Source organism: Sander lucioperca, chromosome 5, assembly GCF_008315115.2.
Source record: "Sander lucioperca isolate FBNREF2018 chromosome 5, SLUC_FBN_1.2, whole genome shotgun sequence".
NCBI classification, from domain to species: domain Eukaryota; kingdom Metazoa; phylum Chordata; class Actinopteri; order Perciformes; family Percidae; genus Sander; species Sander lucioperca.
This window is the reverse complement of record NC_050177.1, coordinates 3161474-3179870: the sequence shown is the minus strand read 5'-3', so window position 1 is coordinate 3179870 and position 18397 is coordinate 3161474. Positions and strand designations below refer to the sequence as shown.

The 18397-nt window shown below is 39.6% G+C and overlaps 2 protein-coding genes across 3 annotated transcripts in view; one reads left to right on the top strand and one right to left on the bottom strand.

Annotated features, from left to right (window-relative positions):
* Window positions 1-8785, bottom strand: part of cbl (Cbl proto-oncogene, E3 ubiquitin protein ligase) — a 42040-nt gene extending 33255 nt beyond the window's left edge. The window contains exons 1-2 of the mRNA XM_031297044.2: window positions 8639-8785; window positions 2720-2967 (exon numbers count right to left, since the gene is read on the bottom strand). Of these exons, the coding sequence (XP_031152904.2) occupies window positions 2720-2967; window positions 8639-8785 (395 nt within the window). The remainder of the gene's footprint in view (window positions 1-2719; window positions 2968-8638) is intronic.
* A 778-nt stretch (window positions 8786-9563) lies between these two features.
* On the top strand, window positions 9564-14971 carry ccdc153 (coiled-coil domain containing 153). 2 transcript variants are annotated; one of them, XM_031297045.2, is made up of 6 exons: window positions 9564-10011; window positions 10094-10162; window positions 12108-12227; window positions 12463-12555; window positions 12669-12799; window positions 14327-14971. In XM_031297045.2, exons 1-6 carry the CDS (start codon window positions 9960-9962, stop codon window positions 14453-14455), a joined length of 594 nt encoding a protein of 197 aa, XP_031152905.1. In that variant the 5' UTR covers window positions 9564-9959; the 3' UTR covers window positions 14456-14971. The 2 variants fall into 2 exon arrangements, with proteins under 2 accessions (XP_031152905.1, XP_035857235.1); XM_036001342.1 differs by having other exon boundaries at window positions 9567-10011; window positions 10091-10162; window positions 14327-14965.
* Window positions 14972-18397: the final 3426 nt, after the last annotated feature.

Below are 18397 nucleotides of genomic sequence, written 5' to 3'. Positions count from 1 at the left end.
CTGATACTGATTGAAGTCACAGTGGTGGATATAATAATAAGTGCCAGTGTTCTCATATTTTAATTAAGGCTGCATTGAAGAACACAGTGAAAGCAATGTATTATCAAACTATTCTTCATGCATTCAGGCACTGAGATAATCTTTATCCTTGCTGTTCAACTTTTCAGCCTTAGCCATGTGTTAAGCTAAGCTGCTAACCACATACTAGTCTCTCTAGCGGTTCAACGTCATTGGTTTATTCTATAGCATTCTTAAGTGGGCTGATACCCATTGGTTAGTGTCACTGCCACTGCCTTCTCCACACAGACAATAGCAGTCTTTGTGTGCAATGCCTGGCTACTGTGTGTGTGTGTGTGTGTGTGTGTGTGTGTGTGTGTGTGTGTGTGTGTGTGTGTGTGTGTGCTTGCTTCCTCTGCTTTAACCAGAAATGTCTTTCTATGCAGCCTCTTTGTGCAATGAAGTGATGATGAAAATAAATTTCACAGTTCAAGTTAAAATGGCTAAAAGAAAACCAACCACTAGCTCATGGTAAATACGGCTTCCTCTTCCCTGGTTGCCTTGTAGTGGGTTTTTTTCTGTTTGCAAGATTACTGTCACGGTAGCAGAGAAAGAACAATGTCACTGAGGAACTAAGAAATAAGAGGAGGATGTATCATGTTGGACTGCCTAGATAAAACTATTACCTAATTCTCTCAAAGCAGAAACTGTTCAAACTAGAGACAGAGGGTTAAAGAGTAAAGTAACTTCAGAAAAGCAAGAACATTTCTATCAGTTTTAGTCCCTTTAAAAAAATATGTTGCATTAAATTTAAATGGCAACAATTTAAAAAAAGGTAAGGTGAAGGGTAAGGTGCAGTATGATTCAAATGAGTCCCTGCCAAACAAAACATTCACCAGCTAATGAGTTCCTCTCTTCAACAGTATTCATGTTCTTATCCATCTACCCACTTCCAGGTCACGTTTTCCTCACATTATTTTAGGTAAAACCAGAAAACTCTTAAAGCAGCTTTACATACAACCTACAGTAAAGTTTACCTCTCCCTTTACTTAAGTCTGTAGGAATACAGATGTTTTCTTGCAAAGACTTAACGTACATCTCAAAGTCATGACACAAGCCTTAAGTGAGTAAGAGGACACACAACAGCACCAGAAACACCGTGATCCACAGAGGGCTATCTGCTGCACGCTGACTCTGCTCGTGACAGTTTTGCTTTTCTACAGCGATGGGGCAAATCACCTGTTAGATACTAATGTTAAATGCAATAAACAGCATATCAACTCTTACTTCAAAAGGAGGTGGACTGTCCCTTTCAAAGACCACCTGGTAGCTCAAACAAAAGTAATGAGGTAGTAAGAGTTGAATACTATTATTTGGTATTTAATTCAATATGATGAAACTGACATAACACTGCATTTATGATACTAATGCACAAAGCCGTGTAAACTAAATTTGATGCGGTTTAAGGATGTTGGTAAAACACAATGAATGTACCAAATTCCAGGTCCTTTTTGAACTACACCCCTCGGGCCTTGGTTTCTGTCCAATCATTTCCACACCCACTTGGTGTCATTGTACGACAGACCAATCCAAAAGCTCCTGAAAACAGCAGCTACAGCAGCCAGATATAAAAAGATGCCTGGACAACACAGTTTTAAAAAAGTATTTTGCAAGTCACCTTTTTCACTGCCAGCAAGAGAAGCTACCGCCCCGGAGGCAGTTCTAGAGAAAAAAATGGGGATAATATTTGATACTGGCCCACATCGTGTATGAAACTCCCTAAAGAAACCTAATGAGGGCTATCTTAGTAAGTCATTACGTACTGTACATAATGCCTGTTACAATTTTGTCTGACAGCATTTGCCCAAAGCATGCAGATAACCAAAGACATACCCGTATGTAGTGATACAAGCAAGGAGGTAAGACCAGCTTCATCCAGCAGCTAGTCTGCAGCCCAGAGAGTCTACTCATTAACACAACAATAACTTTTTGTTTATAAAAGAAGCTCAATTTTGTCTCAAGGTCTTCTTTGGTATATCTTGTCTTCAAAAGAATTCCTTTTCTCATTTGGTATTTTATAAACAATGGAAACAAGAGGCATATCTCATTAATAACACTTCCATAAGTCCCTCCACAACTGCTTATTTCTAATACACTAGTGTGTCTGTTTTCAGAGGGACAGAGACAGATTACTGAATGTAAAGGAAAAGAAAGAGACATAGACGAAGGCAGTGTGATTTAAAAAAAAAAGAAGCATTACAGTAAGACAGCTACAAGAAGAGAGAAATGTTCAAGTAGATGGTAGAGATAGGGAGACACAAAAACAAAGTGACAGGCAGACAGGCAGCTGTAGATGAAGTGCCATTCTGACCACAGATGCTCACATGCTCAAACCACAACTCCTGTCTCCTCGTTTTGAGACATGTTGAGCTACAACCACCCTGGGGGCTGTGGATGGGTGCAATTTTTCACTCTGTGTCTGTGCAGTCTTAATTATTCAAACCGAATGAATGAATTTGAGCTGCGAGGTTGTCGTTATACAAAGACTTCTCACCTCACATTCCCATTTCAAATGGGTTTGTTCACAAGAAAGTCAACGCAATGGCTCAGCAATACGGTTTGAGAAGAGAGCAGAGAAACCATATGGAGCCTTACACCTCCAGAATCATATCCCCTTGATTAATATTAAGCTAGCTGCAACATTTGTATCAACTTTATTCACCTGGGTTGTGAGTTCTCCTCGTACATGCGTTCCTTGCCCTCCTTAAACAAGCTGATGGTCTGCTTGGTCTTCTTGGTTAGGTTCTCCATGAAGACCCGGAAGTACTCGTTGTCCCCCAGAGTCTCCATTTTGCCCTCGTAGCGAGACAAGATGGTGCGCAGGTGCTGGTAGGTGTCTGGCAGCAGGTCCAGGATGTAAGGGGGGCTGTTCTTTAGAGCCAATTTGGGGTTTTGGCACAGGCGCACCACCTGCAGAAAGGGAGGGACGTGAGGGGGAAGACACAATACAGTTAGAGACAAGAAATGGGTGCAAGAAGTAAGGTAGATGAGAGAAAAATGAGAGACAGAAGATGTGTTAGAAAGAGGGTGGCGATCGAAAGGGAAAGAAAATCTGAGTTGTCTATAACGCCACTGCACGTGCATTTCCATTCTGTACATCAGTAAGACATTCTTTATATCAAATAGACAGAGTCTTTTCTGTATTAGAGCACTCATCTTTAGTGCAAAATATAGTCAGTGAGCCTAGATAGAAGATATGCAGAATGGAAAATGCCAACAAAGGCAAAGACTGAGGTCCTTAAAATCCCTGTCAGAGTCAAGCTTGGAGCTTTCAGAGGGTGGCAGGTCTACACATTATTTGATGGCACACACCGAGTATTGTGGATTTAATCCCTTATGAAGTCATGAGTTATTGCAGCACTGTCACACTACTTCCTCTTGTATCTACACAAAAAAGATGAAAGTGGAACAAGACAAAGGCATATCTGCATTTATCCATGGACAGTTTCTGGTCTCATTGTGAAGCTAATTATCTCCATTTCTTATTAATTTACAATACAGACGTCTTTTTTGTAGACATGCACAGCAGTGCCTTATTATGTGACTACCATGTCAACAATCAGTCTGATTCTCCATTTCTTCAGCATGTTTTGAGAAGCTGTCGATATGTTTACACTTCCTCATTTCAATCTGCACACCGTAACACCACTTTTGCCTCAAACACAAATTCTCTTTACTTAACATTTCAGCATGATTGCCTTGCAAGTTTGAACAGCTGAAGCCCTGACTGTGATACTGACAACATGGATATAAGCTTCAACTACAGTGAAACGTCACAAAATAAATAAAGCCTGAAAAATAAAAGACAAAAAAGCCTGTTTTTAGGGACACAAAGTCAAACAGCTTGACTGAGATCAATCATTGACACAGCAGAGGGTGGATTCTGTAATGGGTGAGCAGAGAAATAATGTTCTATTAGACGGCTTTATAAAACATGGAAATTTAGACTTCCCCTTTCCATGTTCAGTCTACGTGCTACGTGCTTGTTCACCGGACTGCATGAATACATGTTACATCCTCAGTAATGTTCAACCTCTGCTCACTTATCTCACTGTCCTGCTGCAGTGTGTTTGAGTCACTTCGTTGACCATTACAAAAGACACTGGTTGGCAGACGAGAACACTCCGAGATGAAGCTCTGTATGGTTGCTGTCATACTTACCACTGCATTTAAGCCTAACTTACTTGCGTGATCGCAGGCACAAAACTACACTTTCATACAAAAATTCAGGGTCTTGCGTCCTGATCTGAACCTGCTGTGAAACAGAGCTAGGCTGTCAGCTTCAACGGCGGCCGAACAATTGCATGTCAACAACACAGGACATGGCTCATTCTTTTGTAGACCAGGCCAAATTATTGTCTACTAATCATGTGAGAGTGTTAGAAAGAAATATGGCAGGAATCGCATTACAAGAATGTCGGTTTGAATTATGGGAAAACAAGACTTGAAAAGACTTAGCAGGACATCTAATAATCAATCAGATTATAATTTATCTAGGCCTGGAAACACATAGATTTATCAATTATCAATAGTAAACAACTTTTAATGCATGAATAAACATATTTATTGTAACCATATTGAATTTCAATTCCATGTGTTTCTATGCCAAAACCTCTGACAAAAACTAAACTGCTTGTTTACTTAGGTATTATAGTAGATTTTCTGCATTAAATGTATGCACTTATTTATTTATTTATTTATTTATTTATATGATACCATTCATCAGTTCCTCTAAATTTCTTCATGAACAGCCACATATTCATATCTAATATTGGTCATAATTATCATTCAGAGTATTCCCTTCCCTTCCACACCTAAGGTGTCAGACTTAAGCTATATTACGATATCCAAAATCTAAGATGATATCTAGTCTCGTATCACGAGATTATATATATATATATATATAGATAGATAGATAGATAGATAGATAGATAGATAGCCCAGCCCTACTACAAGATCTAATATGGATGATTTAAGCACAAGTGAATGCAACTACCACAATAGACTTGATTAAGATTAGTCACTGGGATTATCCATATTACATTCAGCATTAGACTGACCAGATAAAACTAGCAAATCCCTGATGATTTCATCCATTTAAATAATTTCAATTACCAAACTGAAATACAACTGAAGGAGAAGGAAGAGCTTAAAGATGCCTTAGAACAACTGCTACTAAAAAGGTATGTAGCACACTATAAGGATAATACTTATATATTTTGTATTTTGGATCATTTGCTTGTGGTTGATATCTGGTTGATTTGACTAGGCTACATGGGCAACTGACCTGAAAGCCTTCAGTATCATTACCTACACTGTGCCCTCATTCCTTCAACCCTTCTCCAGGCCTCCAAATGCAGTAGGTCCACACTGGTTACGTCTGAGACCAGATAGACTGTTGCCAAGGTTACACCACTAACATGATTATCTACTATGCAAACACTTGTACCCATAACTCAGCCGAACACATGTGCATGCACGCATGTACAAGGCCACAACAACTGAATGCTCTCACACGTCAATGTCAATCAAGGCTACTATCATGAAGTAAACTATGAAGTAAACTATTGACTGCCTCAAAGCTAAACTGCATTCCACTCATCATGTCCTCTCCTCTCTCTGTGTCAGTCTGGCTGGTTCTACACCTGGCGAGAGACCTGGTATATTTTGTAGGGGTGTAAATCGCACGTTTTATCACAATACGATATTATATTGATTCTTCGGACAATGATACCATATACTGATATTACAAAGTCTGCCACGATACGATTTTGATTCAATTCGGAGGCCTGCGACCAATACAAGACGATACATAAGCCCATTTAACACAATCAGTTACATTTATATATATTTACAAAAAGCAACTAAAATACGATTTGACAATTTCATTACCTAAGCTCTTCTAGACATTTAAAATTAAAAACAAACTACTCTTTTTAATAAAAAGAAATATAAAGTGGGAATTTCAAAATAAAGGTGCATCTTAAAGATGACGATAAGTATCGATATTTTCACTTTGTATCGATAACATTCGATGGTTGAGGATTGAATCGATATATCGATCCCAATTGATGTATCGTTACACCTCAAACATTTTGTATATCAAGTTCAAGTCCTTTAAAGGGTAACCAGCTTGAGGGAAAGTTGGCCATGGTTAATTATGTTTTTTTGACTTTAGCTGTAAACAGCAATTTTGTGTTTCCTTGTTTCTGCAGAGCTCAGAGACTGTTTCTGGAAAACATATGTTGCCATATGTCTAGTAAATCAAAGATAAAAAGCAATTGGTTAATTCCCCTTATAACTTTGGATTTCACAATATGGATGTTTTCAGCAGAAAGTCTGATGACAAACTGTGTTTGTCCAATGGATTAAACCAGTTTTAGACACAGCAGTGGCCGCTGTCTTACTACACTTGTTTAAGCACAAACGGCACACAATGAAATTAATGAACAAATGAATGAATCAATGTGCTACCCTAAAGGGCAGAACATCATTTTTTTTTGTCTACCAGACACCGTGACTGGTAAAACACAAAATTAAAAAAGGTAAAGTTCAGCATTTTAACAGCTGGAGGAAATAGTGGGGGAAGTTTTTTTTATTACTTTTAATCATACATCTACATGTCAGCATGACTACAATGTGACAATAGGACTTCTGGTGATTTTAGACCAGAATATTTTTAAGGAAATGTTACCAATGTGGATACGATGATTAACAGGTTCAGATATAGTTCATTTCACGCAGCTACAACGGTAAGACAAGCTCATAAATGTGTGTCACTGAGCTTTACTACAGCACAACATTGATATAATGATATCCATAATATCTTTAAGTAGCATATGACCTGAAATTCACTCGTGGTTACCCATCTGGTTAAATAAGAAACCCTTGTTAATATTTCCTAGTGTGGCTGATGGTGAAATGATCCATGTACAACTTCGGGTTTTGATTAATGAATAGCTAACTAGCAATGCAACAGCAGAGACAGTAACCACAACATCTAATGGTTAAACTTTTAATGCTTAAAAGTTTAATTTTAAGCTTAAACCTGATGCAGGTAGCTTAACTTACAACACACCTTTGCTTAGGGCATCACAAATTTAGTGTTTAACTCAAAAGCTTAAACACAAGTATTCGATAATCTAGGTTTGTTATGCTGAACACTTTAAGAAAAGGTTACGTTGGCAACTCTGAAGTGGGAAATTAGCCTTGTGCTTTTGATAAAGTTTAACTAAGTCCTGTGCAGGAGGTATTTTCAGAGAGCAACTGCATTGTTATTCTGCAGGTGTTGTTCTACGGTATGCTGGGCTGTGGTTTTTTAGACCGAGCAGAACAATATTTCCGCTGCTATTTTAAACATTCTGGTGGAGTAAAAATACTTTTGGTCTTATATCCTTTTTAAAAGGTAAGATACTCTTTCACCTCAGTGGTGCTGCCCCTCAAATCTTTTACTGGATCAGATGTCACATGGTAAATTATTCCCATACTGTAAACTGCAAAAGCTGACCTGACTGTGCAGCTGGTTTAAGTAGTATAGGGTCAGCTATTTAATCATCTTATCTAGGTTTTAAGAAGAGTATTGAACATTCACTGAGAACACAAATAAAATAAAGACTGACATTACAGTGTTACTTCTGTTTTCTTATTTGTGTTAGGTACAACAGTACCTCCTAAAATGTGGAGAACAGTCCAGCCAGATAATCTACCACAGTGAAGCAAAACAAACTGAAGTGTTTTTTTAATAATAGCTTTGTAAAATGACTTGGTCGCTTAACATCAGAGCTCTAAACAAAGGCCTCAATGAGGAAGAGGAGACACAAAAGAGTGTCTTGTCTTCCTATTCACTCTAATAGTGCTGTGTGAATCTCACAGGAAACTGGGGGTCAAACTGCTACAGACTTTTTTTTCAGAGAAGTGAAGCTGTGAAAAGAGTCTTCCCTGTGAAAGTGCATAATTGGCCTAGTTAAATGGACACATTTCTTTTTTTCTCAATGCTTTGTTACAGTTTACAAGGGCTGACAGACAGTTGACTGCAAACATTTCAGTAACAATGTACAGGAGAACTGTTGCTGTGCTAGAACCCACTGTAATTTCAGTTCACTGCCAAATCTTCCTTCTTTGTTCATGCCAATGTTTACGATACATCACAGCATTTAAACGTGGTCAAAACAAGTTAGTTGTACCACGGTACGACAACTAGTGTAGGATTTTAATCTAAAATGTGACCAATTTGACCGGTCTGACACTAGTTACCAGCGAGTGGCACAGCACTAGCAAACCGATGTGATAAAGAAACCCTTGTTCTGTCCGTGGCTAACGTCAATGTTAGGCTACTTTAAAAGTCATTGTAATTTACTGTGGTACGAGGAAGCCTGGCACATACGGTGCAAAACCACACAGTTTCGAAAATTAGCTTACGTTAGCTAACCATGTCTTCTCCCAGCTGACTAGCTAATTTGACGTTAGCAACGCCAGCCCTGCAGCAGGCGAAGATTAGCTAGCTTATCGCTAGTTAGCTGCAGTTAGCTAGCACCCCTAGGCATCCAACGCGCTAGTTAACGATGATCAGTAACTTACGAACCTTGTCCATTAGTTTCCAGCATTTCTCCACCGTCTTTTTGTCCACGGCCCCGGGCTGGTGATGGGAGTGGAGGTGGTGATGGTGTGGCTGGAAGGCATCCTTCATCATTCCGATGAGACCCCCGCCTTTCTTCAGGTTCCCTGCCATGTTCGGACTCGGCTAGGGTCGGCCAGAGCGGCAGAGAGGCGAGGCAGGGCAGGGGTCAAGGGGACCGAACAGACGCCTGGAGTTAGCTGGACCGGGCGATGGTGATCCGCCGGCACCCCCCGATGAGGACAGCGCCCGAGTGGCGAATCCGAGCCAGGGTCCGACGGGGGGTATAGGGAGGGAGGGATGGCTATAGGATAAAGGCTCCCATCAGTAAATCCAGCATCAGTTTGTCAGATAAATATCCCGATTGTGGCTAAAAACAAGCACCTCAGTCACTCACACCCTGTGCTGCAGCTAGCTGCGGGGTTCTGTCTCTCTCTGCAGGGACCCACGCAGGCTAATTAGCAGAGAACCAGACCTGTCTCTGCTCGCCCCTCAGCTGGAGGACAATGGCACCGTTTCTCTGCCCAGAAGCCTTGTGGACTGGAGTGTGTCCTCTGCTCTTGACAACCCTCGATGTCGTTCCCCTTTTTTTGTCAGCAGCAGCAGCTCTTCTCGCCTGTGCTGAGCCTTGACGGGAAGTTCAGTGTCTGTGTGACAGTGTCAGCCCTCCTCTGCGGGCTGACGACAGAGAGCACTCGCCGATGAATGAGGAGAACGTTGCGCTTAAAACTGCGAAAGCTTCACGGACATTAACTAGAACAAGGGTGAATAAATATATGTGGGAATTAAACATTTCCCAGTGTTTTCTGTTTCCCCCCGTGACGTGTATGTATGGCCCTTTCCTGTACGTCCCCTTCCGCCCCCCCCTCAAAACCCAAACTCCACGCCTTCCCTGTGCGCGTTCACGAGCCATGATGAATGTAGTCGGGTGCGCGTTTCTGCCTGTACAGCATTCATAAAACGTTAAAGGGATGCTGAATGCAGCCCTGAATTCCCCCAGCGCGGGCCTTTGTCACCCATGACAACAAAGGACGCTTTGACATGTCTCACTTCAAGTAAAGATCCAATTGCACGGCCTGTGTGCATGAGCTCGAAAGGCAACGGTGACCCAGTCAAGTTGTGATTGGCTGTTACTAAAATCAATCAACTATCAATCAAGCTGGACAGTTTGTGCCATGGCAACTCACTCGGCAACCAGTGCCCAGCAAAAAAGACTCATCCCTGTATGTAGTTAGTGTATAGTTCGTGTGCTCAAAGGTCTGAACAGGCAGCATCACAGCAAGCAAACATGCCTCCAAAGAAAAAAACGAAAAAGATCACAAAAAAGAATCCAGAAAAAAGTAACTATACTGATATACAGATGATTTAACAATTTGGCATTAGTGATGCTAAATTGGTTTACAACTTTTTGTCTTTTTGCAGGTGAAAATGACTTGGAAGCAAAGTATAGGCGCAGTATTCTCGATGTAGCCATCCTACAGGATCACATTGGTGAGCAGCAATTTCAAGTTGAGTTGCTTTATGTAATGTAGACTATGTCTAGGTCAAACTAGCCATTAGTCACAGCTCGTTGTTATTCATATGTAGGGTATATTACATCCAGGGCCAAACTGATGGTGACTTGTGTAAAAACCATAGACTGTAAAAGGTAGAAAAACAAATAACACTCCTTTTAATGTTTTAAGAGCACAAATCCATACTCTATTATGTCTTACACTGTGCTAATGTGTAATGTATCATTTGTTCTAGGGCTGAAACTAATGATTATTTTTATTATTTGTTATTTTCACATATGAGCATAGTCCGAAACTGAAAGATATTGATTTTGCAATAATATAAAACAGAGGAAAACAGAAAATCCTCACATTTGATACGCTGGAACCAAAAAACCTTGGCCTTTTTGCTTTATATAGGCTATGATTTATAGCCTACAATTACTGTTATTAATTCTCTGTTAATTGACTAATTCACTAATCACATTAACACTATGTGCTGTGAACCCAATTGCTATCAACATTACCAAGAAAAATATAAGTACAACTCAGTTTAGTGGTCGGCTAGCAGTGGTGGAATGTAACTAAGTACAAGTACTGTACTTAAGTATACATTTGAGGTACTTGTATTTCAATTTTTTAAGTCTTTTCTTTTCATGCCACTTTTTACTTCTACTCTACTAGATTCATCTGACAGCTTTAGTTAGGAGTTTCTTTACAAATTAAGATTTAAGATTTTTGCTCCAAAAACACATGAAGTTTATAAAATATGATGTTTTATGTTAAATTAATATACCCAACAATTTACAGGCCTAGTACAGCTGTAATGATTAGCCGATTAAACACTTAGTTGATTAAGAGAACTGTTTTGATCGTTTCCAGTTTCTAAAATGTGAGGATTTTTCTGCCTTGAGTACTTTTACTTACATTTTCCTGATGATACTTACATACTTTTACTTAAGTAACATTTTCAATACCGGACTTTTACTTGTAATGGATTATTTTTTACAGTGTATTATTACTTTTACTTAAGTAAAGGATCTGAATACTTCTTTCACCACTGTCGGCTAGTCTCGCATTACCAGACCTATCTCCACAGCACTGTAGTGGTCGGCCTACTAGCACTCTTCTCTGATATTTCCATTTTGCGAGACCACATACTGAGGCTCTAGTGCATTTCATAGGGGAAAAAATATTCTCAATTCATCTAATGGTGTAATTATTACTTATATCTACAGTGTATGTTTTTACACTGTAGCTTGCAGTGGTGGTAAGTGCAGTAACTAAATGTATTTACTCAAGTACTGTTCTTCAGCATTATTTTAAGGTACTATACTTTACTTAAATATTTCTATCTTATGCTGTTTTCTTCTTCTACTCCACTACATTTCAGAGGCAAATATTGTATTTTTTTTTTGTACAAAACATACTGTGTGATTAGTTAAAAATAAATGCATGGTTATAGATCACACTATCAAATAGTTTGAATTAGCCCAGCTACAACAGTAAAAAGCTACATGCACATTTGTTGATTGATTCTGTGATAATTATCCAGTAATGAAGTCCAGTCAAAACGGCCATGTTTCTGCAGCAGTGCTTTTACTTATATATATTTTGCTGATAAAACTTTTATACTTTTATTTGGGTAAGAAACTTAGAATGCAGGACTTTTACTCGGAATGAGGACAGTGATCTGAATACTTCACCCTCCAGTGGAAGCTAGTCTAGCACCATCTGCACCACCTAACTCTATATGTTGAAGCATAATTGGATACTTGAGCATGTCTCACTATGGCTTTAGTTCACCTTTGTAAAATATTGATGACAGAACTGTAATTGGTGTATGTCATTTTTTACAAAGGGTCATTGCTTTCTGCTTCAGAAAACAAATCTACCACTGGTGTATAAATTCATGCATGCATGTGTTTGTGTGATTACCACAGCCTTACACTGTGAGTCTGTAATAAAGGTCCAGTCTGATAGAATTGACCTGAGGAGACGCCTGAGAGACATGGAGCAGAAGCTGCAGCATGAGAGACAAGACCACAGGGACGTCAACTCTGGTACGGTACAGACGAGGCATGAATCAACAATTAGCCTCTCCTTTAATAACCTGAGATAAAGCGTGGATACCTTTTGGGAGTGAGGACAAGGGGCGTGTTTGCCAAGGTTAGGGTAATTCTTGAGGAACAAAAAGTCTAATTAGCTGGGTGCATAAGCTAATTGCTGCATTAGCCTAACAAAGTGAATCAGCAATGAAAGCCAAGTCTGACATCTTTGACACAAATGCCATTCTAGACCTCAGTCGCCAGTACAAAACCATGCAGACAGAGCTGACCAACAAGGCGAAGAGAATGGAGAAGGAGGTCAGCCAGCTGAAGGAAGATCTTGGTATGAATACATTTCATTTTAACGTCTATACTTGAATGAATAAAGACATACAAGTGCCAGTTAGTTCCCAAAAGAAAAGTAATGGCATGCCTGTATGCATTTTGTCTGCCTAGTGCTGTGTCAGGAGGAACTAAGGAAAGAGAAAAGAGAGCGTGAGCAGGTGCAACAGGAGAAGGAAGCCATCATAGCTGACCTCCAACATAAGCTGGACAACATGGAAACAGACTATGAGAAGATCCTGCATGTGAGTTACAACACAAGCTAATACAAACTGATTTAAAGAAAGCTCTGAATAGGCATTACTAACGGGCCTTTGTAGGGTTGACCTACATTGATCTTTGAGGCCCCATGAACTGTAAACCTGCATGTCCAGGTATGTGCCAAGCTGGTCAGGATGAACCTCTTGCACCCTGTGGAGCTGTCACTGTTAAAGGGCAGCATTGTCCCCATTCACACTTCTCACTATAGTAACTTATTGTAGTTTGGTATGATTTTGTGGCTGCTCCATTGCATATGTCGAGCAGATGACTTGGTCTAAAATGACCAGTCTAAGATCAGTTATACAATGTGACTTAAAGTTGATTGTCAAGGAACTTTTATATGATTGTACCAACTTTCAAAATATAGCTATATATAAAGCAATAATCAATATATAGACTTTTCTTTGTAGAATAATGGGACAATCCTGATGAAAATATATGCAGACTATGTCCTTTTTCACCAAAGTCAGAAAATCTACAATCCTACATATAAGGGTTTTAAGGGCACAGCAGGGGGTCATCGGGTCTTAAACTCCTTCAGAAGGCAAATTCAGTGTCAAACAGAAAGAGAACTATGTATTTAAACTGGCATAATGAACACAGGTGCAGTGCTGTAATCAGCTTTCCTGCTGCTCCACTACTCACCTGAAGGAGAAATCTTTTTTTAAGCCAATAAACTTATAGGTTAACATAACATTGTACACCACTCTGCTGGGAACAGCTTTACAAAAGCCTCAGACAGTGCAGCCTTCACCCACCTGTCAAAAGCCGGTATTTGGACGCCTAAGCAAAGGTGAACATGAAACGTTATAAGTACTCCAATAATTTGTTAGGACTTTCTGGTGTTACAGAGCCACAGAACATCAATCTGCAGGTTAACCTGGATGAATCAGTACAATAAGAAGTGATAAATAAAGCCTATACATGATCCAAAATGAAGCACAGGAAGGTATTCTGTGGCTGGTTTAAGGGGCATATTTTCTTTGTGCTACTGGACTTTGATGGAGAGCTGTTTCAAGCAGTCTGCACAAGTGCTCAAATTTACAACATCCACAATAGTGTCAAACAATGTAATGCTACTACTTCAACCAAGGACAATAAGACTAAGGTTTGTGAGATAGCAGAATCTTCCATTAAGACATAATGTATGAGGAATGGGGGTCTGTATGGACCTTTTATAGGTACAGGCCATTATTGTCTGAGCACAGATAGTTGACGCAAATTTTCAGTACGCAGATCTTTAAAGATAAGTAGTCAAGCCTGGAGCCCTGTTAGAGGGCTCAGCCTGTGATTAAAGAACTAGGATTTTAATATGCAATTATCATTATTTCTGTCCTTCCCACTATGACACATAATCTAATTATGCCTCGTCTCCATCAGCTCCGCTTCTAAAACTCATCAGAGTTAAAGGTGGTTAAGAGGGGAGGGAAATCATGTTGATAACATGACAACTGGGTGATTTAAAGGGAACATTTTAACTTGCATCTCATTTTTACTAATGTTTCCTGCAGGAGACTCTCGACAGCCTGACTTCCCAGCTGTCTGTGGCTCGACAGGGATGGGAGGACAAGCACACAACCCTTCGTCAGAATTACAAGGAACTGCTCTCTGATTTTGGCCTGAATGCACTGCACATCTAAAAGACAAATGAAAGCTGCTTTTCTCATTGAGACACATTTTTTTTTGTTCATATGTTGTATCTACATCTCAGTTATATTTGATCCGACTATTGCATCTGTTTGGTTAAATTGAAAGTGACGTCCACGACAGCATCAATTTGCAACACACAATTGAGTATGCCTAACACACAGATGGATGTTCTTATTATATAACATTTTACCATCAGAGTACAAAATAGACTGAGTTATTTGTATTCAGTAACTCACCATGTGGTGTCTGTAATGTTGTGTAGTGCCCGCTAGATGTAGCAAATGACTGTTTACGGTCGGGGAGATGGTGTCCAGAATATCTTAGTTTTTAGAGGAATATATATGTGTAAATACATGCTATACTTTGTTATTTTTGAAACAAGATATTCCTTAAGTCAAATAAAAGTATGTGACGACTACACTAACATGGTATGAAATTAATGATTCTGTTTGAGAGTACACTGTACTGTACATACACAGCAGTAAAGACCACCATGATCTTACTACAGGCATGTTAGCAAAGATGGCAATGATACACATTTTCTCAGAATGTATTTTATGCTGAGTCAGTGGACCAGAGGACATATGGTAACAGGCAAGAGAGCACAAGGTAATGGCTACATGAACCACAGAGACATAAGAAACTACAGTACCACCACTGCTAAACTGTAGTACTACTGGTGGCAGTGTTTTCATTCAAACCACAACTGCGAGAGAACTTAAATCACGAGAAAGGAAAATTTAATAAGTAAAGTTCAATATGAGGTCGACTAGCAATAGACAATAACAAGAGAAATGCAAAATAACAGTTAATGATGCAAGAAATATGACTTAGCTGCCCAGCATCAATAAAACCTGACTACTCCTGTGGGGAGCCAGATAAACAGATTTTACTTCCGAGGCTGTCATTTGTGCGTCTTTTTAATGGCCCAGTGCAGCTTTTTTTAGCCTCTCATCTATGAGGTAATGAATCATTTACTCTGGGATGAAGATAATTCTGTACTCTGACGACTAATTAACACAGGAACTCAAGAGGCCTCTATCTGAAAACCAATATTTTCTCCTCAAACCACAAGGAGTTGTTGCCCTCAGAGTGTGTGTTTCTGTTTGTTTAGGGTTTAATGGGGTTAACTGCAGTCATCCCAGTGCTCAAAATGAGATAAGCATAGTGCACCTGTTGGTGGGTGAACACAGAAACAATTATTTATTAGCAGTGTGTCTTTTAGTTATATTCCCCTTATGGAAAAGTTACTATAAAAATGCCCAGTGGTGAAGTAGTACTCAGTAAGTACTTAAGTGAAAGTAACAATACAGCAATGTAAAAATACTCCATCACAAATAAAAGTACTGCATTCAATTTCTAATTAAGTACAGCAGTCTTATCAGCCAGATGTGTTTCATGGCTTCTGTGGCTGAAATATTATTACATTATTAGATTGTTAATGCATAAATGCACATGTACATGTAGCATTTTACGGTTGTAGCATGGTCAAGGTGGAGCTAGTTTTAAACACAGTTAGCCAGGTATTTTAATCCAGTGGTTTCCAACCTAGGGGTCGGTCCCCCTCCAAAGGGTTACAAGATAAGGGGTCATGAGATGATTAATGGAGTAGAAAAGAAGATTTAAAAAAAAAGAAAAGCCTGCTACTCCATTTTTTTGTTTTTGTTAAACTTTCTTTCCTCTAATCTTTGTTTTTTCTTCCAAACAAGCTCACAATACTTAAAAGTGGCTGTACAGTTTGTGCGGCGGTAGCTCAGTCTATAAGAACTTGGCTAGGGAACCGTAGGGTCACCGGTTTAAGTTCCTACATGGACCAAGTACAGAGTGTGGACTGGTAGCTGGAGAGATGCCATGGTCCCCTTAAGCAAGGCACCCACCCCCTAAATGCTCTGAGTGCCTGTCCATGGGCAGCCCCCTTACTCTGACATCTCTCCATTTACAGTAATGCATGTGTATCCAGCTTGATCGCTGAGATGTTTGAAGGAGAAATGTCTCCTTGATGGAACTGAAAACAGCTCATACATTTGAAATGTTACAAGGGCCCCAAAATCTAAAAGGTAACTAGTAACTATAGCTGTCCAATAATAATAATAATTTATTAATCCCTCAATGGTGAAATTAAATGTTTAAATAAATGTAGCAGAGTAAAAAGTAAAATATTTCCCTCTGAAATGCAGTGGAGTAGCACAATATTTGAGTGAATGCACGTATAGTTACTTTCCAATCCCAGGAGTAGTATATACCTAAGGTGTACTGTAAACAGGTTTACCAACTAATCATTAATCATGTGCACCGTGGACAAAACAGTCTCCATGGTTATTAATGAACTGCTTCTCATTTGAACTGGAGTCATTATGGAATATGACTGATGTCTTTGGACACTTCAATCTTTGGAACTTTAATCCAAGGTCAACAAAGTCTTTTCGTACCAACATTCAACATAACTGAGTTTTTTTGACAGTTTTATCTGTAAAAATATGGCTCTGTTATACGGTACCCAAATGATCAATTTCCATGATAAAAGCTGGCTGCTTTCATTTTGATGAATACCTGACAACCTGAGTGCTGGCAGCTGCATTTCCACTGAAATTTGACTTGGCTGTCTATTGCGTCTGTTTAGCTTTTGGGTAATGCAAGGAGATGGCCTCCAGCTGATGAATCAAGATGCCCACACTGTGATTTCCCATGGAGGCAAGTGGTGTGACACACACACACACACACACACACACACACACACTACTATGCTCCCCCATCTGTGGTGGGACATCGATCAAGACCGGAATGAATAGTGAGGGAACAAAACACAAAATAGATGAAGTATTTTATTTCTCTGAAAGACAAACAATGCCAAGATGTTTTGGTCAATCTGTTCAACGACAGCTGTCAGTGAACAAAAGGCTGTATAACAGCCTTGACAGCATTTCACCTTGGAGAGAATTCTTGCACTCTGAATACCTTTTCTTTGCACACACAACAACAACAACAACCTTTGCAATGAATTGCCAGCAAATCAATAGGAAACCTCTCACTTAAAGATGTGAACCAGTCTCACTGTGAATTAGGTAGTTTACACTGTCTGTTATGTCTTTCAATTGGATCCTTAGATCCAGTGCTCATTAGTGGTTAAGGGGCGGATGTATACATGTACGCTGTTAACTTTTGGAAATTATGGAGAGGTGAAAGAAATTGTTTGACAAAGGGATGCAGTAGAAATGTAATCAATAGATTTAACAATTGCTATCAGAAAGCAATAAAATCATACTGAATGCAGAGTTATAGACCCAAATATGCCAAAAATGTTTTTAAAATCCAAGGTTTCATGTTTTGGCTTCCTAGAGCTAGACAGTGAGGCTTGAAAAATATGAATTTTACGTGATCAAAATGCCAAAAAACATTTATTTACCCTGAATGGATTTATAAAGAAGTCACTCTTCAAGTGTATGGGCTGTGAGCTGCTAGCGTGGCAAAGTGCATCAGACTCAGTACACTATAATTCCTAAATCCTCACAGAATTACAATCAACAACACGGAAATTGGTATTGCCATGTGCTACAACTGGGTAAGCTTGAGGAGTCAAGCAGATTTTCACACACCACTGCAGGCACTCAATGCTCATCATGGGCTCCATGAATCCAACAGGAGCTAGGCAGTGGTGGGTAAATATGCGCTGGATTTATGGACCTGGAGCACCAGCGGCAGAAGGAGAAGGAGAAGCATGAGCACGATGAAATAAACTTGATACAGCAGTGACATACAAGTGGCGGTGAGGGTGCGGGTGTGTGCAGAGGATATGCACTGTGACATGCAGGTTGGTGAAGCACTGCAAAAAACTTGTCATCTTTAATGCTGCAGTGGAAAGATTGTGAGAGAGAGAGAGAGAGAGAGAGAGAGAGAGAGAGAGAGAGAGAGACAGCCTGAATTAAACAGCAAAT